At 44.5% G+C, this 27,649-nt stretch overlaps 1 protein-coding gene across 2 annotated transcripts in view; it reads right to left on the minus strand.

Moving 5' to 3' along the window:
• The window catches only part of LOC134574918 (alpha-2-macroglobulin-like protein 1), a 259,124-nt gene that overhangs the window by 18,444 nt on the left and 213,031 nt on the right, over positions 1-27,649 (minus strand). For both annotated transcript variants that reach the window (XM_063433983.1, XM_063433984.1), the window contains exons 28-32: positions 22,540-22,621; positions 21,642-21,798; positions 20,329-20,403; positions 19,962-20,124; positions 10,409-10,620 (exon numbers count right to left, since the gene is read on the minus strand). In XM_063433983.1, the coding sequence (XP_063290053.1) occupies positions 10,409-10,620; positions 19,962-20,124; positions 20,329-20,403; positions 21,642-21,798; positions 22,540-22,621 (689 nt within the window). The remainder of the gene's footprint in view (positions 1-10,408; positions 10,621-19,961; positions 20,125-20,328; positions 20,404-21,641; positions 21,799-22,539; positions 22,622-27,649) is intronic.

The raw sequence follows: 27,649 nt of genomic DNA on the forward strand, positions 1-27,649 counted from the left end.
TACCCAGGAGACCATTCCTCTAGTATTATCTACAGGTCTTCTTCATAGGGAGGTTATCATTCTGCAACAGATAACATCTCCTATTTTTCCTGTAATACTTGGGTTTCCTTGGTTAGTCCAGCATAATCCGTCGATTGACTGGGAAAAGAAGGAGATCATTAAGTGGGGAGATTCTTGTCACAGTAAATGCATTACTCCGATTAAACCAGTAGGCTTAATCAATATACCTACTATGGAACCATTGACTACCCAAATACCCAACCAATATATTGACCTTAAAGATGTCTTTGAACCTAAAGAGGCAGAAAAATTACCTCCCCATCGTCCCTATGATTGTCCTATTGAATTGTTGCCTGGTACTATGCCTCCAAGAGGTACGGTTTATCCCCTGTCGATGGCCGAGAATAAAGTATTAGAGGAGTACATTGCCGAGAATTTAAAGAAAGGGTTTATCACTAAATCCTCATCGCCCGCGGGTGCGGGGTTTTTCTTTGTATCTAAGAAAGAAGGGGATTTAAGACCCTGTATTGATTACAGAGGGTTGAATAAGATTACTATCCGTAATGCTTATCCTATTCCCTTAGTGACTGAACTATTTGACAGGTTAAAAGGAGCTACTGTCTTTTCTAAACTGGATTTGCGGGGAGCATATAATTTAATCAGAATAAAAGAAGGGCATGAATGGAAGACTGCTTTTAATACTCGTTATGGTCATTATGAGTATCGAGTTATGCCCTTCGGCTTATGCAACGCCCCAGCAGTCTTTCAGGACTTCATCAATGATGTGTTGCGAGACTTTTTACAAATGTTTGTAATCGTATATTTGGATGATATCCTGATTTATTCTAAAAACATGAACGAACACTATGAACATGTCAGATTGGTTCTTTCAAGGTTATTAGAGAATGGTCTCTATTGTAAATTGGAGAAATGTTTGTTCCACAAGGAAGAAGTGCATTTCCTGGGATATATCATTTCTAGTACGGGTTTCCAAATGGAGCCGAAAAAGTTAGAAGCCATTCAGCAATGGCCCTTACCAGTTGGACTCAAAGCAATCCAACGCTTCCTGGGGTTTGCCAATTACTATAGAAAATTCATAAAAGGATTCTCTTCAATAACAGCCCCTATTACTGCTATGACTAAGAAGGGAAGAAATCACAGGGAATGGTGTACTGAAGCTAAAAGAGCTTTTGATTTATTGAAAGAAGCCTTTTCCTCAGCACCAGTATTAAGACACCCTGATCCTTCTCGTCCTTTCATACTGGAAGTAGATGCATCCGAGTCAGGGATAGGAGCAATACTATCTCAAAGACCTTCGGATGATCAACCATTGCATCCTTGTGGGTTTTTTTCAAAAAAATTAACGGAAACTGAGAAGAGATATGATATAGGGGAGAGAGAGTTGTTGGCAATTATTTCTGCCCTTAAAGAATGGCGATACTTGCTTGAAGGGTCACCCATCCCTGTTACCATTTTTACAGATCATAAAAACCTCTCTTACTTCAGTGAAGCCAAGAAAATGTCTGACAGACAAGTACGTTGGTCTTTATACCTCAATCGTTTCAATTATGTTGTTACATACAGGCCAGGGTCAAAAAATACTAAGGCGGATGCTCTATCCCGCCAATATGAACCTGTCACTTCCTCCAATGAAGTTATGTCCTCTTTAATCCCTCATAATCGTATTGTAGCAACTGTCTTTGCAAAAGTCTCATCGGGATTAATAGAGGAGATCTCTACATTCCAAGATCGTACTACCTTGACTGTTCCTCAAGGAAAACTATATGTGCCATTAACCTATCGGAATAAAGTATTATCCCTCATGCATGACTCCAAAATGGCAGGGCATCAAGGGATACATAAAACCACATCATTGCTGGCGGAACGATTCTGGTGGCCTTCCTATAAAAAGGATGTGCGTGAGTTTGTCCTTGCTTGTAATATTTGTTCCACTACAAAATCACCTAAGGGTCGTCCTATAGGACTCCTCATGCCCTTACCTATTCCAGAGACTCCATGGTCAAGTATTGCTATGGATTTCGTAGTAGACCTACCCCCTTCTAAGAACTACACTGTCGTATTAACGATAATTGACAGATTCTCCAAGATGTCTCATTTGGTTCCTCTTTATAAATTACCTACATCATCTGAACTGGCGTATATATTTATAAAAGAAGTGGTCCGTTTACATGGGGTACCCCATGATATTGTCTCTGATAGAGGGCCTCAATTTATTTCTCGTTTCTGGAAATCATTTTGTGGACAGTTAGGTATCAACCTTAACCTTTCCTCTTCTTATCATCCCCAATCTAATGGGGTTACAGAAAGGATGAACCAATGCCTGGAACAATACATCCGTTGTTTCACTTCGGTTCATCAAGATGACTGGGCGGACCTGTTACCATGGGCAGAATTTGCTCACAATCATCATATCCATGAATCCACTTTACACAGCCCGTTTTTTATTAATTATGGGTTTAATCCTACAACTTTACCGAGTTCCATTCATTCTACCGGAGTGCCAAGTGTAGATGACACCGTTAGGAACATGAGGGAGACTTGGTTAGGGGTTAAACAAATATTGACTCAAAGGGCTAGTGTGTACAAAGCCAATGCGGATAGGCATCGGAATCCTGCTCCCACGTTCATGATCGGGGATAAAGTGTGGTTAAGTACCCGTAACATTAGACTTAAGGTCCCATCTATGAAATTCGCTCCCAGATTCATTGGCCCATTTCAGGTTCTCAAGCGTATCAACCCTGTTTGTTACAGTCTTCGTTTGCCCTCTAATATGAAAATACCGAATTCGTTCCATGTCTCACTTCTCAAACCATTAATTTGTAATCGGTTTACTCGTAATACCCCTCCTCCTCTTCCTGAAGTTGTGGAGGGACAAAACGAATATGAGGTGAGGTCTATTTTGGATTCTCGTTTTTCTAGGGGTAAACTTCAATACCTTTTAGACTGGAAGGGTTATGGACCTGAGGATCGTTCGTGGGTGGACGCTTCTGATGTGCACGCCCCCCGCCTGATTCGTTTATTTGAAAGGAGGCGTTCTAACCGCCCTGGGGGCGGTCCTTGTGGGGGGGGTACTGTCACGATACCTTACCTGTCATCCTCGGACCCACGCAGTACAGCATCCTCCTTCACTGAGCGGCACGGCAACTCTGACGCCGGCCGCTCACTCAGAGCGGAATTTCTAACTTCGGCGCATGCGCGCCACTGCCGTCGGCTGGAAGCCGACAGGATCATGACGCAACCACGCACCCGGACCTTTTGGGGGCGTGGTTTTAAAGCAAAACACACCACACTATAAAAGGGCTGTCTTGACAGCAGTAAGACGCCCTAGTGTGGTTCTTGCTGGTTCCCATAGTGCCCTTTATGTTTATTGGTATTCTCTCCTGGTATTTGACTTCTGGCTACTCTATTTGACTATTCTACTCTCTGGTTCCCTGTACTTTGGCTTGTTAATCGTTATTCCGTCTTCTGTTATCCCTTGACCTCTGGCTATCCCATTTGACTACTCTAACGTGAGCCCGGCCATTCTAAGGTCCGGTATACGTTCTATAGTTAGGTTACACTCTGCGTGAAGGGGTCACTGTCGTGACATACATGACCCCTGGGCGGCATGGTACCAGGGAGTAGGTTAATTTTGCAATCAAAGGACCTGTGTGGAGGTAAGGTATCGGCTTTCTTTTTATCAAATACTGCCTTTAAATCCAGGTACTGAGGCGGTATTTGTGTCTCTGTAGGGTTGAAAGAGTTAGCCGACGTGTTAGCTAAGCAGAGAGGTGAGACCTTCCGCAAACATTTCTCTTGACAATTCTGTCCCCATGAGACTATCTCCCCTGACTCCCAATTAATGATAGGGTTATGTCTCCTCAACCAGGAGTACCCCAGGACTATGGGAATAGACGGAGAAGAAATGAGCATTAAGGATATGTCCTCTCTATGTAAGATGCCAACAGTTAAGTTAACCGGTATGGTTTCACGGAAAATAACAGGCTCAAGTAACGGTCTACCATCGATGGCTTCAACAGCCAGTGGTGTCTCCCTTAACTGGGATGGGATTGCATGCTTGGTAACAAAAACCTGATCAATAAAGCTCTCAGCAGCTCCAGAATCGATTAGTGCCATGGTCTCTACTACTCCCTTCTCCCAAGTTAAAGAAATGGGTAACAGAAGCCTGTGCTCTTTGTAGTTGTGAACAGAGGACAAAATAGAAACACCCAAGGCCTGTCCTCTAGAGAAACTTAGGTGCGGGCGTTTCCCGAACGATTAGGACAATTTAGGCGTAAATGACCTCTGATTCCACAATACATACATAAACCCTCCCTTCTCCTGTACTGTCTCTCCTCCTCTGTGAGATGAGTATTGCCTATCTGCATAGGTTCAGGAAAACGTAAGGCCTCGAACTCAGAATTTTGAAAAGTAGGAGCTAGTTTAAAGGAGGGTCTACGGGTCCTATCTCGAGTGTTCTGCCTCTCTCTTAGGCGTTCATCAATGCGAGATATAAAAGAAATTAAATCCTCCAAATTCTCAGGGAGTTCTCTAGTAGCGACCTCGTCAAGAATTACATCTGATAACCCATTCAGAAACACATCTATATAAGCCTGTTCGTTCCACTTAACCTCTGCCGCCAAGGACCTGAACTCTAGTGCATAATCCACAAGTGTTCGATTGTCCTGTCTAAGGCGCAACAGTAATCTAGCTGCATTGACCTTTCTACCAGGAGGGTCAAAAGTTCTTCTAAAAGCAGCTACAAAGGCACTATAATTATAGACTAATGGATTATCATTCTCCCATAAAGGATTGGCCCATCTCAGAGCTTTCTCAATGAGTAAGGTAATAACAAATCCAACCTTCGCTCTATCTGTAGGATAAGAGCGGGGTTGTAATTCGAAGTGGATGCTAATCTGGTTCAGAAAGCCACGACACTTCTCCGGTGACCCACCATAACGTACTGGTGGGGTAATACGGGAAGAAGCACCTACAGTGGCTACCTCTAGACCTGAGCCTGCAGGAGAAATAGAAGGAGTACGCGTCTCCTCTGGCGGGTTACTAGCACGAGACAATAGTGCCTGTAGTGCTAGGGCCATCTGATCCATCCTGTGCTCCATGGCGTCAAACCTGGGATCAGAAGAACCAAGCTGACTGTTTGTACCTGCAGGATCCATTGGCCCTGTCGTAATGTCAGGATCGGGACAGGGATCCAACACGCAGAGTACAAAGAGTGGAAAGGTACGTATACCGGGCCTTAGAATGGCCGGACTAACGTACCGAGAGTAATAGAGAATGGTCAGAGACAAGCCGAGGTCAAGGTAACGAGAAGACAGATAAGCGAGAGACAAGCCGGGTCAAGGGATAACAGAGATAAGCAGGGTAGTACAACAAGCCGAGTCAAAACCAAAGAGTAAACTAGAATACCAGAGCACTGAGTGACTAGACAAGCTAGAACCACGACAGGGCAATGAGCTGAAGAGAGAAGTAAGCTTAAATACCCTGGTTCTGGAAAGCAACCACGCCTCCAACAAGTACCGATAGGGTATCGGACAATTGAGTGGCAGGTCGCTCAGGATTGGCGTCATGACGTCACGTCTCGAGCGTCCTGTTAGAAAAGGACGTGGATTCCTCGCGGTCGTTGTATAAGTGACTGGAAAGACCGCTAGGAACGGGAGAAATGGCACGTCCGGATGGATAAACCTCTAAGTCTCTACCTCTCTCAGAGGTAGAGACCTCAGGTACCCTGACACAACCATGACGGCCCCTGTGGGATGGCCTGCCTCTGCCTGTCATTTTTTTTTTCGATTAGTGGTACTATGCGTGCAAGCTACTGTGACAACAGATATGAGTGGCACTGTGCAGTGGAAGAAGTTGGCAGAGTAGACGCTGTAGGCCTGACACACACGCTTGCAGACAACTAACTGCTATTCAATCTATTACTGTCAAATGTTGTATTATTTTTTTAAATGTACACTACTGTTACACCAGATATGAGTTGCACTGGTGTGACACTGTGCCCTGGCAAGCCCTGAAACGCACACGCGTGAAGGAAACTAACTGCTATTATATTACAGTCAAAAAAGTTTAGTTTTTTTTTTAAATGCAAGCTATTGGGACACCAGATATGAGTGAGTGGTGTCACTGGGCAGGCCCTGAAACGCACACTCGTGAAGGAAACTGACTGCTATTATATTACAGTCAAAAAAGTTTAGTTTTTTTTAAATGCAAGCTTTTGGGACACCAGTGAGTGAGTGGTGGCACTGGGCAGGCCCTGAAACACACACTCGTGAAGTAAACTGACTGCTATTATATTACAGTCAAAAAAGTTTTGGTTTTTTTAAATGCAAGCTATTGTGACACCAGTGAGTGAGTGGTGGCACTGGGCAGGCCCTGAAACGCACACTCGTGAAGGAAACTGACTGCTATTATATTACAGTCAAAAAAGTTTAGTTTTTTTTAAATGCAAGCTATTGGGACACCAGATATGAGTGAGTGGTGGCACTGGGCAGGCCCTGAAACGCACACTCGTGAAGGAAACTGACTGCTATTATATTAGAGTCCAAAAAGTTTAGTTTTTTTTAAATGCAAGCTATTGTGACACCAGATATGAGTGGTGGCACTGGGCAAGTGGGCACAGTATACGCTGTGAGCCTGACACACACGCTGGCAGACAACTAACTGCTATTCAATCTCTTACAGTCAAAATTGTATTTTTTAAAAAATGTACACTACTGTTACACCAGATATGAGTTGCACTGGTGTGACACTGTGCCCTGGCAGGCCCTGGCAGGCCCTGAAACGAACACACGTGAAGGAAACTGACTGCTATTATATTACAGTCAAAAAAGTTTTTTTTTGTTAAATGCAAGCTATTGTGACACCAGATATGAGTGGTGGCCCTGGGCAAATGGGCACAGTATACGCTGTGAGCCTGACACACACGCTGGCAGACAACTAACTGCTATTCAATGTATTACAGTCAAAATTTTATTTTTTTTAAACAATGTACACTACTGTTATACCAGATATGAGTTGCACTGGTGTGACACTGTGCCCTGGCAGGCCCTGAAATGCACACGCATGAAGGAAACTGACTGCTATTATATTACAGTCAAAAAAGTTTTTTTTTTTTTTAAATGCAAGCTATTGTGACACCAGTGAGTGAGTGGTGGCACTGGGCAAGTGGGCACAGTATATGCTGTGAGCCTGACACACAGGCTGGCAGGCAGGCAACTGCAATTACATTACACAGAAAAAAAAAAAAGCAGACTGATGTTCTAGCCCTAAAAAGGGCTTTTTGGGGTGCTGTCCTTACAGCAGAGATCAGATGAGTCCTTCAGGACTGTAGTGGACACTGAATACACTAGCCTAGCTATCAATTTCCCTATCAAATCAGCAGCAGCTACACTGTCCCTACTCTCACTAAGAATGCAGCTTCATAATGAATGTAAAATGGATGCTGTCCAGGAGGTGGGAGGGTCTGGGAGGGAGGGTCTGCTGCTGATTGACTGGAATGTGTCTGCTGACTGTGAGCTACAGTGTCAAAGTTTACTCAATGATGACGAATACGGGGCGGACCGAGCAGTGCATATGTTCGCCATCCTTGGCGAACGCGAACAAGCGATGTTCGCCAGGAACTATTCGCCAGCGAACCGTTCGGGACATCACTATTTATTATACATTAACCCCTATAGCCAGTAACCTGTGTTTATTATACATTATCCCCCATAGCCAGTAACCTGTGTTTATTATACATTATCCTCCCGTAGCCAGTAACCTGTGTTTATTATACATTATCCTCCCCATAGCCAGTAACCTGTGTTTATTATATATTATCCTCCCATAGCCAGTAACCTGTGTTTATTATACATTATCCTCCCATAGCCAGTAACCTGTGTTTATTATACATTATCCTCCCATAGCCAGTAACCTGTGTTTATTATACATTATCCCCCCATAGCCAGTAACCTGTGTTTATCATACATTATTCCCCCACAACCAGTAACCTGTGTTTATTATACCTTATCCCCCCACAACCAGTAACCTGTGTTTATTATACAATATCCCCCCATAGCCAGTAACCTGTGTTTATTATACATTATCTTCCCCATAGCCAGTAACCTATGTTTATTACACATTATCCTCCCATAGCCAGTAACCTGTGTGTATTATACATTATCCCTCCGATAGCCAGTAACCTGTGTTTATTATACATTATCCCCCATAGCCAGTAACCTGTGTTTATTATACATTATCCTCCCATAGCCAGTAACCTGTGTTTATTATACATTATCACCCCATAGCCAGTAACCTGTGCTTATTATACATTATCCCTCCCATAGCCAGTAACCTGTGTTTAGTTTACATTATCCCCCCCATAGCCAGTAACCTGTGTTTATTATACATTATCCTTCCATAGCCAGTAACCTGTGTTTATTATACATTATCCCCCATAGTCATTTATCGTTGGACCTAGGCAGCATGATGTCTTAGCCCGGCCCAAAGAGTGAGTGAGTGAGTGAATGAATAATATAATATATATGTTCAGAAACATATTAGTAATATATGTAAATCAGGTTCATGCAAAGAGGGTGAAAAGGTATTAAAGAAAAACACACTTATTGCATCAAATTTACAAAGCCAAACTTTTAAAAGCTTTTAAAAGCTTTCCTCATTTCTTTCTCGGGATGAGGAATATATCGGTTGTAGACTGAGGATTTCCATCTGCCCCATCTTTTAATAATATGCACTGGCGTGTCAGTGTTGAAGGAGACCGAAGCTGCCCCTATTCTAAATGAAAGACCCGAGACATGGATACAACCCAATCTTAGGAGTAGTGTTCTGATGTAGAAGATGAATTTAGCCGTAGTCAGAGGGATTCAGTGAGAGTAGTGGTGAAATGTGTTTGGCATGACTGAGTGTGGGTAAGTAATAGTCAAGTATTTTAACTGGGCACTAGTTCTAGGTGGGATAAAGTGGTATAGCGGATGGATGAGTAGTTTGGTTCGTTTTAGAGGTTTGTAGAGAAAGTATATAGTGATCATGATTTTTAGCGATATCCAATATTTTTAACCCCTTAAGGACACATGACGTGTGTGGCATGTCATGATTCCCTTTTATTCCAGAAGTTTGGTCCTTAAGGGGTTAAGGTGGTCTCAAACAAACATAAAATGCTATATAAAATTTGTGGGAATATCGAATAGTCATGTACAGTAAATCAGAGAGGGCTCAGAATATCGAACCATCAATCGGTATCCAACCTTGTGCAAATGAGGAGTTTGCGGTTGTGCAAATGGACTGTTTGCGGTTGTTTGCGGTGCGTTAAACGGGGAGTTTGGTCTGTCACTGTGAAGCGGGCGTAATGTCAGGGTACCTGAAGTCTCTACCTCGGAGGAGGTTAGACTTCCCGACGGCCGTTCTCTCAGGGGGGCTGATTCATCCAATCCTCACAGCTCTCTTAGTCATTCCCACGCCGGCCGCGATAGCCCCGCTTCCTTTTATGACACGACGCTCAGGAGCCAACGTCATGACGGCAATCACATCCCGACCTGTCAATCTAGTTCGGAACAACGAATCAGGGCTCGGCAAGGGCGGAGTCATCAATTAGAGAACCAGGGTATAAAAGAGGGATGTGTGTAATGGTTCATTGCCCTGTCGTGGTTCTAGCTTGTCTGGTTCCTCAGTGCTCTTATGTCTATTGTTCTATTTGGTTTTGATTCGGCTTGTACTATCGTTCCTGTTTACCTCTCGTGTCCTTTGACCTCGGCTTGTCTCTCGCTTACCTGTTCTCTCGTTCCCTCGACCTCGGCTTGTCTCTGACCATTCTTTGCTTTCTCCTTACGTTAGTCCGGCCATTCTAAGGTCCGGTATACGTACTCCTCTCCTGTTCGTACTCTGCGTGTTGGATCCCTGTCCCGATCCTGACACGTAACCCTTACACTACCTGATCGATACAACATCATACCTGATGTTTTAAAGCACGTTATTCCAAACAATTTAGGATTATTAGGTGATTTATGCCCTTTATGGATTAAAACCAGACTGTGCATCAACTATGTAATTTTCCATGGGAGTTTTGCCATGGATCACCCTCCGGCATGCCACAGTCCAGGTGTTAGTCCCCTTGAAACAACTTTTCCATCACTATTGTGGCCAGAAAGAGTCCCTGTGGGTTTTAAAATTCGCCTGCCTATTGAAGTCTATGGCGGTTTGCCCGGTTCGCGAACATTTGCGGAAGTTCGCGTTCGCCGTTCGCGAACAGAAAATGTTATGTTTGCGACATCACTAAATAGGACAAACAAAATTACTACAATAAAAAATACCCACCATATTTATCTTTACTTGCAGATATTACTTGCCAACATAAATTACATTTTCTGAGATTCCCAGCTCTAATGGGGGCTACCTGAGTGGAACGGAATCCTCCTTTGGCATTCTGTTGCTTTGATAACCATCGCATGATGGCCACCATTTCTCCAAGCTCCTTCGTAGACACTTGTTTGGCCGAAGCCTTTGACAGAAGTACGTACGATGTCAATTCAATATCCACAGAATTGGGTTTGGACCAGAAATTATCTGGTTCAGCTTTGGATGCCTGGGTCCAGTGAGTTGAACCATCTACAAAACACAATCAAAAAGATGCATATGCAAAATGTTTGCATGAAGTTTATGTGAAGACAATAACCCAACAGACAAATAAACTACTGATTTTACTTTGAAATGCATGATGGTTAAGAACTTCTTTAACTTCAACCATTTCATTCCATAACCCATTACCTACACAATCTTTATGTGATAATTTCATGAAGTAAACATTGACTTTCATAACTGCAAGTATTATTTTTTAACAAGTACATAAATGATTCTGTGGTGTGCTAAACGGAGAACAAGGGAGTGTGTGACAAATGCCCACGAACGTTTGTCAAAAACTCCTGGAGGAGTGTGGAAGCTGGCCTCCTGCCCACTGATTATGGTGCAGGTCTGGATTTACCCTTCCCAGCCACCATTAGCAGCTTTCCCTGGATGCCCCTAGTTTGACACTTTCCCTTTCCCTGCTCCCTGTTAGCCTTTTGCATGAGCCAAAAAACATAAATAGTCCTCAGTGGTACTTAGCTGCGACCGCTATAGAACTAATTTCGGCATGAGGACTTCGTGGTTCACGGTTACAACAGTGGTACCTAACCGTGAATGTTATGAAAAAAATTTCGGCATGAGGTGACCTTGCATTTCCCGTACCACTTGGTGTGGGGTTTTGAACCATTTTGCAACTGACCAGGAGAGCACTTTTTAGAGGGAAGGTACCTGAGACTAAGGGGAACAAACGCTACATGAAAGCTAGGCAGAGCACCCTGTATTGAGGCCGCAGGAGCTCCTGAAAGTTGACCGGCAAAAGCACCAAACACCCTGGAACTATTTAGGGCAAAGGACCAAATGTGCGGCCGGTCAGAACTTTGACACAGAGGCGTTTCCTCTACACTGCATGAATCTGAGCGCTATTTGAACAACTATGGCATTTAGATCAGGGCTATTGGGGATGTATAACTTGTGGGGTTAATATATGTTCTGATGATATTTTGTGGTATCTTTATATTTTTATGTTTTGTGTTTGGATTTCTGTTCGTGGGAGATAATTAGCTTACCAGTCTTTAACTCAATTATCACACAGGCCCAGAGATTCCTGGGAGGGGCTTGTATTTTATTGTTTGGAGACCAGATGCTGGGGTCTGTGCATTAAAGGCCAAGTTTGGCTTATTAAAATCAGTTGTAATTCCAGAACTATGTGTCGTCTAGTTACTGGGAGAGGAAAGGGCTAATCACTGCTCAGCACCTTGTTTCTTGTTGGAGGATTCGGCGGGGAAAGTTCTTGTAATGACTAGATCTCCCAGGACTGTGTGTCATCCAGTTCCTGGGAAGGAATAGAGCTAGTCCCCTATCCTGTTCCAGGATGGAGAGGCTCCAGAAGGACCCCAGTCAAGCTACAGCGACAGAGGCAGAAGAGTGGCAGCTTTCCCCATTCCAGCTAGGCATAGGTACCCAGCCGGAGTATAGGGAGCTCAGCTACAATTCATGCCTGCATTATTATCGTGACAGATAGTGAACTGAAATATTCTATTTAACATATTGAGTATAATGTGTTTTAGTGGTTAAGAACTCATGTTTGAGGATTGCTGTGTGAAGAAGAAATGCTGACAGCATAAGCCATTAATAACATATTTTTGTTTAGTGGCGCATATGAGACGGACAGATCAATAAAGAATCAATTACAGCAGTAATTGATGAGTGTAAGAACACATATTTTAGTAGAAGAGAATGAAGGCAAGTAATAATTTTTCAGATGATCATGGCAAAATGTGGAGAAGAATATTGGTTGTGAAGTGTGAAGGAGAGGTCAAAGCTAAGACAACAAGTTTATGGGTTTGGATTATTGCTTATTGTGACGAACCCTGCTGCATAGACCTGTATTGCTGGTTCGTCTGTTTGCATGGATTTCCTGTCCGTATGCTTTTGTTCGTACGTTTTCTAAAGTAACGATTGAAACTACCGAACATCGGCCACCCAGGAGAGGAGTGTGCGGCTCATTAACACCTTGACCACAAATTAGAACGTTGTGGTTAACCGCAAACACCTCTCCATTCCATCCGTACGGGTGGTCGTCGTTCGTATGCCGAACACGAGGCGGCGGCCATTTTGGACACGAGGCAAATCAGCGGTGTTCGGTGCAAAACCCATGGATCTAAAAACGGACTCTTTATCTACCGAACACCGCTAGAGACGGCCGTCTCCCCTTCTATTCCCTTGGAGGCATACGAACACTGTTCCGTTCGGGAGTTTCTTTCATCCGTATGAACTTACCCAGATAGCCGTCCCCTGGAGTCATTCGTATACCGAAGGACTTATGAGAGACTTTGACTCCATGGCGATTGGACTGTGTACATCGGACCTGAGCACTATTCGGTAGGAATATGCCCTCAGCTCCAGGCTATCTGGGGATACGTTGCACGAACACTATATATTCGGTACTTTTGATTTTATGTATTTTATTGCATTTTTTGTGTTTGATTTTAAAATGGCGATGGTTCCTATCCTCGGAGTTAATTAGGTTTCTCTCTAATTATCTCCGGGATAGGAAAAGATGTATTATGGGTAAAATGGGAAGGGCTTGTGTTATAGCCACTGCGATTGGCTACTGTCTAATATATTTTACAGTCTTCCACCAGGTCCCCTAGGGGAGTGTCTACCTGGTGGAGACCTGCATAAATACTGGGCAGGTAGCCCCCATTAAACACATTACTGCTTGACCTTCAAAACGGAGCTTTGTCTCGTTTGTGGAGGGATTGACTATTGGGACAGCGCTTTCGTTTATTTCTAGCTGTGGAAGGATTTCGGATGGATTGCTGATCGGGAGTTACCCCATTCGTATGCTCCGTTCGGGAGTTTTATGATCGGTTATACTGGAATTGCATTTCTGGATAAAGGGGATTATCGACTAAACGGCGGCTTCATTCCCCAGACGGTGAGTGTCGTAACAATTGGTGGCAAGCGACGGGATGAATCCCACCGCCCTGAAGGCCAGCTACACACCCCGGATTAGAAATGCAATATGAGGAATTAAGGCGTGCTACCCTTAAAGACATTTTGGAGCGCAGAGGACGATCAGCGAGCAATCTCAATAAAAGAGAGATTATTGCTATATTGGTAGAGATGGATACGGCACAGGGAATGGAGATAGCTAATGTGCCGGGCCTGCTGGACTTAACACCCGAGGAGATAGCGTTTAACCGGGCAGTTCAGATAAGGCTGGCACACTTTGGCCCCAACCCTGCAGCGGATATTGTGGTGCAAGTACAAGCCGCAGTGACAGCACAACAGGCGCTCCAGAGGAGAGGAGCTGCAGCAGCAGAGGTACCCCATAATAATAATGGAAAGAAAAAGGTACCATTTGCTGCTTTTAGAAGTTTTATTGAGACTGAAGGAGAGATAGACGGGTTCCTGGCGGACTTTGAACGACAGTGTGCTTTACACCAGGTGCCCGCAGAAGAATGGGTTCCTATCCTCTCTGGGAAATTATCCGGCCGGGCCAGTGAAGCTTTTCGGGCCATCCCAGAGGAGGAACTCACTAGCTACCGGGCAGTAAAAGATGCCCTTTTGGCCCGGTACGCTGTTACACCTGAGGCGTACCGGAGGCGATTCCGGGACACTAATAAACAGGCTGGTGATTCATATGTGGAATGGGCATGCCGGGTACACCGCACGGCAGCCCACTGGATGACAGGGTGCCGAGCGGTAACTGGGGAAGAGGTGCTGCAAGTGTTCCTGCTAGAACATTGTTTTGACAAGTTACCTGCAGGAGTTCGTGAGTGGGTCAGGGACGGTAAACCCGCTACCTTCCATGAAGCTGCTCGTCTGGCCGACGAATACACTGATGCACGTAAGCTAGATCAGACAGCAGCCAAGGTCCCTGCCCGAGTGGAGTACAAACCGGCAGCACCTCCAACCACCAATGTATACCACCCCCCAGCACAACGCACCCCCACTATGCCGCCAGCAACCAACCATGGGCAGTCAGCCCGATTCAACAACCGGGGTTACTCCAACCAGATCCAGTGCTATGGATGCAAGCAGATGGGGCATAAATGACCAGAATGCCCCTTAAACAGTGCCAACCAAGCACAGTCCTGGAGAAAACCAGCCGGCGGAGCCCAGCAGCCACCTCAGCCTTCTGCTCACTGCCTTGAGCAGGAGGAGTTTTGGGGTTTTCTTCACGAAGCAGACCCAGTACAAGCAGCTCAGCAGGACAACCGCCAACACCACAGGCAGACCGTTAAGCTGAATGGGAAAGTGGTCACTGGTCTAAGAGACACTGGAGCTACTATGACCCTGCTCCAAAAGAACCTGGTTTCGGAACACCAACATACCGGGAATACTGTAGCAGTAAGGGTGGCAGGAGGCGCCGTGTTCCGCCTGCCTGTTGCCCGGGTTCATTTGGACTGGGGAGTGGGAGCTGGACATGTGAATGTGGGGGTTATGAAGGACTTGCCTGCTGATGTTTTGCTGGGAAATGATTTGGCCCCTCTGATTTCTGCCTATGCTTCCATGGGACCTGCCGAAGCCAATCCAGTGACTACCCGTGCTCAGACCCGTGCTGCTGGAACCGGCCCACCTGCTGCTGAGACCCAGGTAAGAACCGATTCCCCGACTGACACCCCAGGGCAGTCTTTAGCTAGTTGGGATTCCCCAGAGGAGTTCGGGAGGGAAACCCAGACAGATCCATCTCTCCAGAGGTATAGGGGCAGAGCAGACACTGGAGAAGAAGGAGCAGAGGGGGAGCGGTATGAGTGGGTGGGGGACAGGTTATATCGGATCCCTAAGCCGTCCCAGAAAAGTGTTGCCCCTCCGCCGAATCGACAGCTGGTAGTGCCCGCGAAATACCGGCAGGAGATTCTGCGGATAGGGCATGATGTTCCACTAGCCGGACATCTAGGGTCCCGCCGCACAGGCCATAGGATTATGCAGAACTTTTTTTGGCCAGGGATTAACCAGGCTGTGCGGATCTATTGTAGCACGTGTGACACTTGTCAACGGGTAGGGAAGCGGGGGGACCACCCAAAAGCTAGGCTTATGTCAATGCCTATTATTGGGGAGCCCTTTGCCCGCATAGCCGTTGATATTGTGGGTCCACTGGCCAGGGCTAGTCCATCTGGTAAGAAATACATTCTCACCGTGGTGGACTATGCCACTCGCTATCCAGAGGCAGTAGCGCTGTCTAACATAGAGGCAGAGACAGTTGCTGATGCCCTGGTTAGAATTTTTACCAGGGTTGGGTTCCCTAAAGAGATCCTCTCTGACCAGGGAACCCAATTTACCGCTGTGCTCACCCAGCAGCTGTGGAGGGTATGCGGCATTAAACCGATACTTAGTTCCCCATACCATCCACAGACTAACGGTCTCTGCGAGCGATTTAATGGCACCCTCAAACAGATGCTGAGGACCTTTTCTGACACTTGCCGAGACTGGGAGCGATTCCTGCCTCATCTGTTGTTTGCCTACAGAGAGGTGCCCCAGGAATCTACTGGGTTCTCCCCCTTTGAGCTGCTTTATGGGAGAAGGGTCCGCGGACCCCTAGATCTCATTAGAGGCCACTGGGAGGGGGAGACGGAGCAGGAAGGGACCCCCATAGTGCCATATGTTCTGGAACTTCGGGACCGCATGGAGAAACTGTCTCTGATGGTAAGAGAGAACCTCCAGGTGGCCCAGGGGAGACAGAGGGAATGGTACGATCGGGGTGCCCGGCAGCGAGTATTCCAGGTTGGGCAGAAGGTGCTAGTGCTCAAACCTGTGAAGGCGAACAAGATGCAGGCATCTTGGCAGGGCCCGTATAAAGTGTTAGCTCAGGTGTGTGATACTACCTACCTTATAGCCAGCTGTTCAGATGACAGGATCCAGCGATCCTTTCATGTGAACATGCTAAAGGAGTATCAGGAACGACCTGAGGATGTAGCTGCAGTATGTGCCCCCGCTGCAGACGATACCGAAAGCTTACCCTTACCCGACTTATTAGCAAGAGATTCCCAGACGGATCTGACTGACCTCGTACAGCTAGGGGACAGGCTAAGCCCCGCAGAGAAAGGACAGGTGAAACAGCTTCTGTGGGAGAAGCAGGCGACGTTCTCCCAAGAACCCGGCTACACTACCCTAGCTGTACATAAGGTAGAGACCCCTGGACAGAACCCCTTACGGCAGCCCCCTTACCGTATCCCTGAAGCAGTCCGAGAAGGAATGCGGAAGGAGATAGAGGAGATGACCCAGCTTGGGGTCATCGAGCACTCCGATAGCCCTTGGGCCTCCCCTGTAGTCCTGGTGCCTAAGAAAGATGGGACCACCCGGTTCTGTGTGGACCACCACTGACGCCTACCCGATGCCCCGGGTAGATGAGTTGCTAGACCGCATTGCCAGGGGACGCTATCTGACCACCATAGACCTGTGTAAGGGCTACTGGCAGATTCCCCTGGCCAAGGACGCTATCCCCAAGTCGGCCTTCGTCACCCCATTTGGCTTATACCAATTTAAGGTTATGCCATTTGGGATGAAGAATGCCCCAGCTACCTTCCAACGTATGGTGGACAGGCTCCTTGATGGATTCCAGGAATTTGCTTGTGCATACCTGGATGATATTGCGATCTACAGTGGGTCCTGGGAGGAACACCTGGTGCACGTAGGGGTAGTACTGGATAAAATTCGGGCCGCTGGCCTGACATTGAAGCCAGATAAGTGTCATCTAGGCATGGCTGAGGTACAATACCTGGGTCACAGGGTGGGGTGTGGGAGCCAGAGACCAGAGCCAGCCAAGATAGAGGCAGTAGCGAACTGGCCCACACCTATCACTAAGACCCAAGTATTGGCCTTCCTAGGGACAGCAGGGTATTATAGACGCTTTGTCCCCGACTACAGCTCTATAGCTAAACCCCTGACAGACCTGACTAAGAAAAACCTCCCTAAACAGGTCCTGTGGTCTCCAGCTTGTGAAGCTGCGTTTCAAGCACTTAAGCAGGCTCTCGTGAATGCCCCTGTCCTGGCTGCCCCAGTTCCTAACAAACGTTTTCTCGTCCATACAGATGATTCCATGTATGGACTGGGGGCTGTGCTAAGCCAGGTCGGGGAGGATGGAGGAGAACACCCTGTCGCATATCTCAGTCGAAAGCTGTTACCCCGGGAAGTGAGTTATGCGGCAGTGGAGAAAGAATGTTTGGCCCTGGTCTGGGCATTGAAAAAATTGAGTCCCTATTTGTATGGACAGGAATTTTCCCTTATCACGGACCACAATCCCCTTGTCTGGCTTAACCGGGTCTCAGGAGACAATGGTAGACTGCTGCGGTGGAGTTTAGCCTTACAACCATATAACTTCACCATCAGCTACCGACCCGGTAAGCAGAATGGGAATGCAGATGGGTTATCACGGCAAACCGACGTTCTTGCTACCTCCTAGTCCGGTCATCCCCAAGTTGACCCGCTAAAGGGCCAAGCCGGGTCTGCCGGAGTGTTCCACAAGGGGGGAGCCGTGTGACGAACCCTGCTGCATAGACCTGTATTGCTGGTTCGTCTGTTTGCATGGATTTCCTGTCCGTATGCTTTTGTTCGTACGTTTTCTAAAGTACCGATTGAAACTACCGAACATCGGCCACCCAGGAGAGGAGTGTGCGGCTCATTAACACCTTGACCACAAATTAGAACGTTGTGGTTAACCGCAAACACCTCTCCATTCCATCCGTACGGGTGGTCGTCGTTCGTATGCCGAACACGAGGCGGCGGCCATTTTGGACACGAGGCGAATCAGCGGTGTTCGGTGCAAAACCCATGGATCTAAAAACGGACTCTTTATCTACCGAACACCGCTAGAGACGGCCGTCTCCCCTTCTATTCCCTTGGAGGCATACGAACACTGTTCCGTTCGGGAGTTTCTTTCATCCGTATGAACTTACCCAGATAGCCGTCCCATGGAGTCATTCGTATACCGAAGGACTTATGAGAGACTTTGACTCCATGGCGATTGGACTGTGTACATCGGACCTGAGCGCTATTCGGTAGGAATATGCCCTCAGCTCCAGGCTATCTGGGGATACGTTGCACGAACACTATATATTCGGTACTTTTGATTTTATGTATTTTATTGCATTTTTTGTGTTTGATTTTAAAATGGCGATGGTTCCTATCCTCGGAGTTAATTAGGTTTCTCTCTAATTATCTCCGGGATAGGAAAAGATGTATTATGGGTAAAATGGGAAGGGCTTGTGTTATAGCCACTGCGATTGGCTACTGTCTAATATATTTTACAGTCTTCCACCAGGTCCCCTAGGGGAGTGTCTACCTGGTGGAGACCTGCATAAATACTGGGCAGGTAGCCCCCATTAAACACATTACTGCTTGACCTTCAAAACTGAGCTTTGTCTCGTTTGTGGAGGGATTGACTATTGGGACAGCGCTTTCGTTTATTTCTAGCTGTGGAAGGATTTCGGATGGATTGCTGATCGGGAGTTACCGCATTCGTATGCTCCATTCGGGAGTTTTATGATCGGTTATACTGGAATTGCATTTCTGGAGAAAGGGGATTATCGACTAAACGGCGGCTTCATTCCCCAGGCGGTGAGTGTCGTAACACTTATACCACCAAACTGAAAGGAGTGGGATAAAGAGAGATTAGCACATGCATAGGGAAATAGAATATGTCCGGTTTGAAATTAATGGTATCTAGGGATGTGCATGGGAAAAAAAATAGGTTTGGTTCGGCACTTCTGAAATTTGGAACTTCAGCAATCCGGCACTTCGGTTTGGCCCTTCTTAAATTTGGGACTTTGCATTTCGGCATTTCGGTCCGGCATTTCCGAAATTCAGGATTTTGGGACTTTGGCAATTTGAACATACATAAGCATCCCTCTCCACAACCACTTACACATCTGTAGGGCTCCCTAACCCTTAACCCTACCCCTAACCAACACAACCACTTACACATCTAGGGTCAGGGGTAGGGTTAGGGGTATGGATAGCGGTATGGTAAGGGTAGGGTTAGGGGAACTGTTAGGGTTAGGGGTAGGATTAAGGGTAGGGTTAGGTGCCCGGACTGCCACCATAACCACTTACACATGTATGGGGCTCCCAGTGCCAGAAATTAGCTTATTGGTCTATATTTCTGTCATCATTCACGTCATTTTCCCTCCCTCTTTTGTTTTGCAACTTTTCTGAAATCCAAAGCACTTCGGCACTTCTGAAATTCGGCACTTCCGAAAAGTCAGAATTGCCGAAATTCGGCCAAATTGCCGAAATTCGGCCAAATTGCCGAAATTTCGTCTGAATTTACATTCGGAATGAAACGAATTGCACGTGTCTAATGATATCTAAGCAGAGGTGAACAAAAAATAATTTGCCAGTGTAACATATACTCTTGGATCCTAAATAAGCAATCATACCTGCTTTTATTGCTCTGCTGTCCAATTTCTGAAGAAGTTCCGCTCGGGCATCTGGAAGATCCGCCAAAGTGTAAGCATAGGCCATTAGGGCCATTTTATAGGTGCTAGCCTCCTCTAGAGATGCATTTTTTAGACACTGCATGCCTCTATCCACCATGGGATTCTGATTAATTAAAACACACAGATATAAAGTAGATGCATTGCTTGAAGCAGATTCACTGAAGCTTTACATTATTCACTATACCATGATAATATGTTGTTTTTAAAGATTAAAACTGTATATATGACATCCTTTAGAGATTGTTTTATGCTATACTGTGAATAGTGACAGTTTTAAAAATGTATACCTCAGTAACAGAGTACTTACATCAGGAGACATACCACCTTCCATTAAAGCAGCCAGGACATAACTTGTGAGAGAAACCTCATCGTCAACTCCACCCTAAAAGAAATTACATCAGTGGGTAAAATGCAGGGCATTCCAAAACATTACAGTGGTATTAAACTGGATATTTAATTAAAATGCACACAACGTGTGTTTCATTTGTTAGGAAAGTGTCTGCTGGTTATAATGCTTTAGGCATTTTCTTGTTTATACGTGCAGTATTGAAGCATTTTCAGGTACGAAGCCTGACCATTGCAATATTATTTGAATGTATACAAAACAAATTACGATTAGCACTTATGTTTCAAGAGTGTATTTGATTGGAAGATATTTTTATGGTTTTTATACTTTAATATTTAAAATATTAGGATGCAGCACATACAATAAATAAATAAATACAATTTTATAAATATATACACCTGATGAAGAGACCTAACTGACAATATCTCTATAATTAATAGACCATTAAAGCACCGTATCCCCGTTTCCAAATATTGGAGCAAACCATTCTGCAATGGCTCGCCCGCTTTTATGGTCATGCCTTGCACTGGGTCTCTTTTAAGATTGACTATAATGTGCATCGAGCTTCTGCATGACTGCACAGCTGCAGATTAGGATGCCGATGCTTCTGACCATTCATTGGAAGACAGCGACAGCTGACCGTTCTTAGTCAGTGATTGCAATTCTGTGCTGCAGAGGGTTTAATAGAAAAACGCTGCACATACAGACTCCAGGCTCCATGACCACTTCAAATCACTGTGATCACTCCAAAGTGCCTGGAGTAACCCATTCATTTTAGAGTGTTCCTTTCAGTAATGTTCTGTACTACACAATAAAGAATGTTGTCCAGATTTGAGACAGTTTGTTCCTATAGTTACAGTTACATCTCACTTTCACTCACTCAGATTTCTTGCTGTAACATAGACTGAAGACATGGTAGGTTTGGTTTCTTATATAGTATATTTTATGGTGATGTCTGCCAACACATGCCCAGTCCCAGTGTTGCTGATAATGGTTAGATCAAGAACCTCAAACTTACTTTTCATACCCTGGATGACAATTTCACAAAGCAACTGTACTTTGTCTGGATACTGTTGATCTGAGTAATTGGTATGCTTACTCATGATATTCTTCTGAATAATGGCTATATTTGGGTGGGATACTTCCTTACAGTAATGGATGAATTTACACCTGATTCTCCTGATTAATGACTTTGATTATTGCAGATGCTGCTCTGGTTATAAGTATTTTTATTGCACTACATGAAGAAACCAGATATTCTACAGCAGACTCACCTTTAAAGCATTGTTTAAAAGATGTCCCGAGGCCTTGAAACAACCATCTGATCTCTGCTGTTTCTCCATCCATTTAATCCCATTATTTAGATGCTCCTCATCTATTAAAATAAAATTCTGGGCTTGTTTGAAGCTCTTAAGGACGAACGCAGTAAGCCTAAAAGGAGGAAGAATGGTGACAAGTGAAATCTTCAAGAAAGCTTACCATCTTACTGGTGGCATTTGTTTCATTTCACTGCCCTCATCAGTTTCCTCATTTTTATAGCCCAGCTCACTCTCTCTCCAGCCACTCTTCGGGTTCTCCCACATGCCACTTTTACTAACTTATTTTGACACAATCATCTTATCCACTAATCCCTCCTCCATTTAATATACTGTTCTTCCTCTTGTGTGTCTTTACACCTTCATCATAGATTGCAAGCCCATTTGAGCAGGGTCTTCTTCACCTCTTGACTCAGTTATATTCTGTATGTTAATTACTTACTGTCAACTATCTCCATTGTGTATCTGCAAATTGCTGCAAAATGTGTTGTCAATATATAAATCCTTATAATAGTAATACGTTAGTAGTAATATTGTGTTAGCATTATTGGTCATTTAATTAGTAAGTAAGGGAATAACCAATCAGGATGGGGTAAGTGAGGGTATAACCAACCAGTAGACACAACAATATAATTGTGACCGTCAATGTAATCAGGTACACTATGGTGGGATGGTCAGGAGAAGCAAACATCAGCAATTTAATTAGTATTTTTTCTTATCCAGTGACACCTAAAATATCCTCTTACTCTAGGGATTTTGCATAAACCCTGTAATCTGTGTAATGGGGAGATCAAATCAATAAATAAATGACCATAGAAAGGTCCAATGTGTCATATGTATGATAACATGTACTTACCATGTGTTCCCCTCTTTGTCACTCTCTCCAAATGCACTGTAACACCCAGCTTTGTGTTTGTAGGTTAACTGGCGTTGGTATCCTAGAAAAACAGGAGCTAGTGATCTAAAATTCTTATAGCTATATAATTCAGCTATCCAACTGATCCAAGCTATTGCACCTTCCAAAATATCTAATCAAACCTACTTCTCACTTCTCTGCCTCCTGCTGTATTCCCTAAAATAACTTTTACCTGTTCTACTTTACCTCCAAAACTATGCTGGGCTCTCAGCAGGGTCCTCTGTTCCTCTTGTATAATTTTGTGTATATTGTGTGTCTATATTGTTTATAATGACCAGTATTCTTTTTTTAATATATTGTAAAGAGCTAAGGATAAACAGTTAAATACAATAAACAAATTTTACATTAATTACATTAATTTAAACTAATCCCGATTCCCCTTGCTCGTAAACTACTTAATGGACACTAAACCCAATTACTTTTCTTGTTTTCTCCTATTGTGTTCCTTTTAATATTTTTTTTAGCTTCAAAGTATACTTGGCTTTTACCTATTATAGAGTGTCAGAGCATTATTAACAATCTTTATGCTTTTATATTATTTATTATATTTTAACTATCTATTGTTCCTGGCACATTCATATTCCTGACAAATTTAACTCTACTCTACACCTAATGCTTGGTAAGGATTATCTTCAGAAGAACTTACTCCACATCATATTACTGGTGGGGATCATACCACCCAAGCACTATCATTTGAGTGGTCATACTGCTGTACACAATTTGAGTAAATTACTATTTTTATTTATTTGTATTTGATTTTATCACATTAAACACAATTTTTTTTTTGTATTTTACTCCTTATTCAGGGCCGGCGCTACCATAAGGCGGCCCAGGCGGCCGCCTTAGGGCACACCGGCCCTGGGGGCGCAAAATCAGGCTGACCGGAAGGAGGGAAGCGCACTGCGCTCCCCTCCAACCGATGACCTATTGTAGCGTGGCCGAGCACCCGGTTCTGCGGGCGCGCGAGGGAGCACTCTCCCATGTGTGCTTCCTCTTCAGCTCCCTCGCACGCCGCATACTGATACCGGAGCCGGAAGATGACGTCATCTTCCGGCGCCGGCATCCCTACGCAGTGCGCGAGGGAGCTGAAGAGGAATCACACATGGGAGAGTGCTCCTTCGCGCGCGCGTGCCCGCCCGCCCGCCCGCCAGTCCGCCTACCCGCCCGCCCAGGAGCCCAGGAGCCCAGCAGCACCACTGGACCCCAGGGAATCCCTTCAGCACTCCAAAAAGGTAAGGAGGCTGGGGGATTAAATTTAAAAAAAAAACGTGTTAGTGTGAGTGTTAGTGTGTGTGTGTGTGTCTGCTAGTGAGTGTTAGTGTGTGTGTGTGCTAGTGAGTGTCAGTGTGTGTGTCTGCTAGTGAGTGCTAGTGAGTGTCAGTGTGTGTATCTGCTAGTGAGTGTCAGTGAGTGTCAGTGAGTGTCAATGAGTGTCTGCTAGTGAGTGCTAGTGAGTGTCAGTGAGTGTGTCTGCTAGTGAGTGTCATTATGTGTGTCTGCTAGTGAGTGTCAGTGTGTGTGTGTGCTAGTGAGTGTCAATGAGTGTCTGCTAGTGAGTGTCAGTGTGTGTGTCCGTTAGTGAGTGTCAGTGAGTGTGTCTGCTAGTGTCAGTATGTGTGTCTGCTAGTGAGTGTCAGTGTGTGTCTGCTAGTGTGTCAGTGAGTGTGTCTGCTAGTGAGTGTCAGTGAGTGTGTTACTGTGTGTCTCTTACTGATTGTGTTTGTGTGTGTATTAGTGAGTCTGTTTGATGTCTGTTAGTGAGTGTGTGTTTGTCAGTGAGAGTGTATGTTTTGTAAGTGAGTGTGTATGTATGTCTGTCACTGAGTGTGTCTGTCAGTAAATGTGTGTCTGTTAGCTGGTGTGTATGCATCTGTTCTTGAGAGTGTGTGTGTGTCTTCAGCACTTACCTTTCTCTAGCGCCGGACTCCCTTGGCCTCTCAGCTCTGAATGCTCTTGCCGCGCACGCATTCAAACCGCCCATAGGAAAGCATTACTCAATGCTTTCCTATGGACGTTCAGTGTTTTAGAATAGCGGTAGCTCCTCTAGCGGCTGTCAGTGAGACATCCACTAGAGGCTGGATTAACCCTCGGTGAAACATAGCAGTTTCTCTGAAACTGCTATGTTTTCAGCTGCAGGGTTAAAACTAGAGGGACCTGACACCCAGACCACTTCATTGAGCTGATGTGATCTGGGTGTCTGTAGTGGTCCTTTAAGTGTGTGTGCATCTGCATGCACTGGCGTACATACCGCGGTCGCAGGGGTCACAGCCCTGCAACCCCTGCGACCAGGTGCCCGCCGACATGTGTTGCGGCCCCGGCCCGCGCAGAGTAAGCGCGCGGGGGGGGGGGGGGGGGATGCACGGATCAATTTGTGCACTGGGGCCCCATGGGTCATGTGCACGCCACTGCACCTACCCTGGTGTCTGCCGCAGGCTGTGTGGAGGGGGCGAGGATATGAATGACATCATATCCCTGCTCCCTGTGTACCACACAGCGCGGCTGGCTCCCTGTGATGGGGCTGGGCTGCAGGACAGGACTCCAAGGAGCCAGACAGCATGCATCCAGGGGACAAGATTGAACTGATGTAAGTATGTAATTGTGTATGTCTCTGTATGTATGTATGTATGTATGTATGTATGTAGGTCTCTGTATGCCTGTATGTATTTGTATGTATGTTTCTGTATGCCTGTATGTCTCTGTACAAATGTATGTGTCTGTATGCCTGTATGTCTTTGTACGTATGTGTCTGTATGCCTGTATGTCTCTGTATACCTGTATATATGTATGTGTCTGTATGACGGTATGTCTCTGTATGCGTGTATGTCTTTGTATGCCTGTATGTATGTATATGTCTGTATTCCTGGATGTCTCTGTATGTATGTTTCTGTATGTCTATGTATGTATGTATGTATGTATGTATGTCTGTATGACGGTATGCCTCTGTATGTATGTCTTTATATGCCTGCATGTCTCTGTATGCATGTATGTCTCTGTCTGTGTCTGTATGTCTCTGTATGATTATTTCTGTGTTTGTATGAACCTTATTTTAAACAAGGGTGGGGGGCACCAAAATGCATCTTCGCCTGTGTAACTAAAAATCCTAGCACCGGTCCTGTCCTTATTCATCTGGATGCTGAGAGACTAACCAAGAGTTACATATCCATTAGTGGGGATTATACTGCTGTATGCTGGTTTACTCAGAGCTGGTCTATACCTCTATCAAATGTGAGTGAGAGTCCTCATATCCTTGTTGTTTGTCTTACACCTAATACTAGACTATCTGCACGTTTGTTGGTTATTTTCAATTTGATTACATATTTCTGCCACTATCTGAAGTCTGGAAGATTTCCAGACAGTAATTTCCCAAGAATCTTTTGACGTATTGGAACTTATTTGACTCAACTTGTTTTTCGTATTGTTCTGTTCCAACTATTTTTCTCCCTAATCCATTTAACACTTATCCCAACTCCTTTGCCTACAAAACTATTTGTGGAAGAGATGTCCTGGAAAAGATGCATTGCATTAGCCATATGGATTTTATTGTAGTTTAGAAAATATAATTTTGCCTCTTTATAAATCGCTGGTAAGACCACACCTTGAATATGCTGTGCAATTTTGGGCACCTGTTCTAAAGAAAGATATCATGGCACTGGAAAAAGTGCAGAGACGAGCTACAAAATTGATAAAAGGAATGGAACATTTTAGTTATGAAGAAAGGTTAAAAAAATTTAAATCTCTTCAGTTTGGAAAAAACAGCGCCTGAGAGGGGATATGATAACATTATACAAATATATTCGGGGCCAGTACAAACCATTATCTGTAAATCTATTCATAAACAGGGCTATACATAGGACACGAGGTCACACATTTAGGCTTGAAGAAAGGAGATTTCATCTAAGGCAAAGAAAAGTTTTTTTTTACAGTAAGAGCAATAAGGATATGGAATTCATTGCCTAAGAGGTGGTTTTGTCAGAGTCTATACAGATGTTTAAATGGATTTGGATAAATACTTGCAAAAACATAATGTACAGGGATATAATTTCTAATTAGTGGGGTAATAGCTGCTTGATTCAAGGAGACATCTGACTGCTATTTTGGGGTCAAGAAGGAATTTTTTCCTAGTTTGTTGCAAAATTGGAAGCGCTTCAGACTGGGTTTTTTGCCTTCTTTTGGATCAACAGCAAAAGCATATGTGAGGAAGACTGAACTTGATGGACGCAAGTCTCTTTTCAGCTATGTTACTATGTAACTATGTAACTATGTAACTATGTAACATTAATCCTGGATCAGAACAAGAGGTTAACAAGTGGGGGTAAATAGATTTTTTTTATCTGGTATATTATCTGGTATATTAAAATATAAAAGAGGATTTGATGTATCATTTATTAACTTTTTATTAACTTTTAATTAAAAGTTATTGATAATGTTGTTAAAAAGGAATGGGGTGAAGAGTCAGCGCTACGTAGCCACAGAGAAATATAGTTTAGAACGGCTGCACACCTTAAAAGGGGAGTTCCCCTAATCCCCTGATATAAGTAACATAAAACACGAAAACAGAAATGAAAAGGGTGCGCCTAACTTACATAAAAATAATATTATGCATAAATAAAATAATAATAAAATAATAGTCCAAAGTCCTACAATAAGTCCGAAGTGGTAAGTTCCACAAAGTATGGAGGATGCTTGAGGATGATGTCAGTCTTTACGCCTATGCACTTGTAGTTCGGTGATGATATGTGAAGATAAAAGCAGGAAAACAAAAATCCCAATGGTACAGTATGTCAGCAAGGTGAAAGGGGATAAAATAGTGATAATGAAAATTACTCACAATTTTCAGAGCTAAAATCCAGCTCTGATATTATATGCGTGAAGTGGAATGATCCCCACTCAAGGATATATAGGGTGACGCTGGTCAGCAAGTAGTGCAGGTTAAAAGTCCAGCGATGATCCGGCTCGGCCGATAATAAGAGAAAATAAAATATAGTGCTCTCTGTATGGCAGATAAAAATGCTAGAAGAAAATAAAAATATACTCACAGTATATAGAGCAG

This window comes from Pelobates fuscus, chromosome 10, assembly GCF_036172605.1.
Source record: "Pelobates fuscus isolate aPelFus1 chromosome 10, aPelFus1.pri, whole genome shotgun sequence".
NCBI classification, from domain to species: Eukaryota; Metazoa; Chordata; class Amphibia; order Anura; family Pelobatidae; genus Pelobates; species Pelobates fuscus.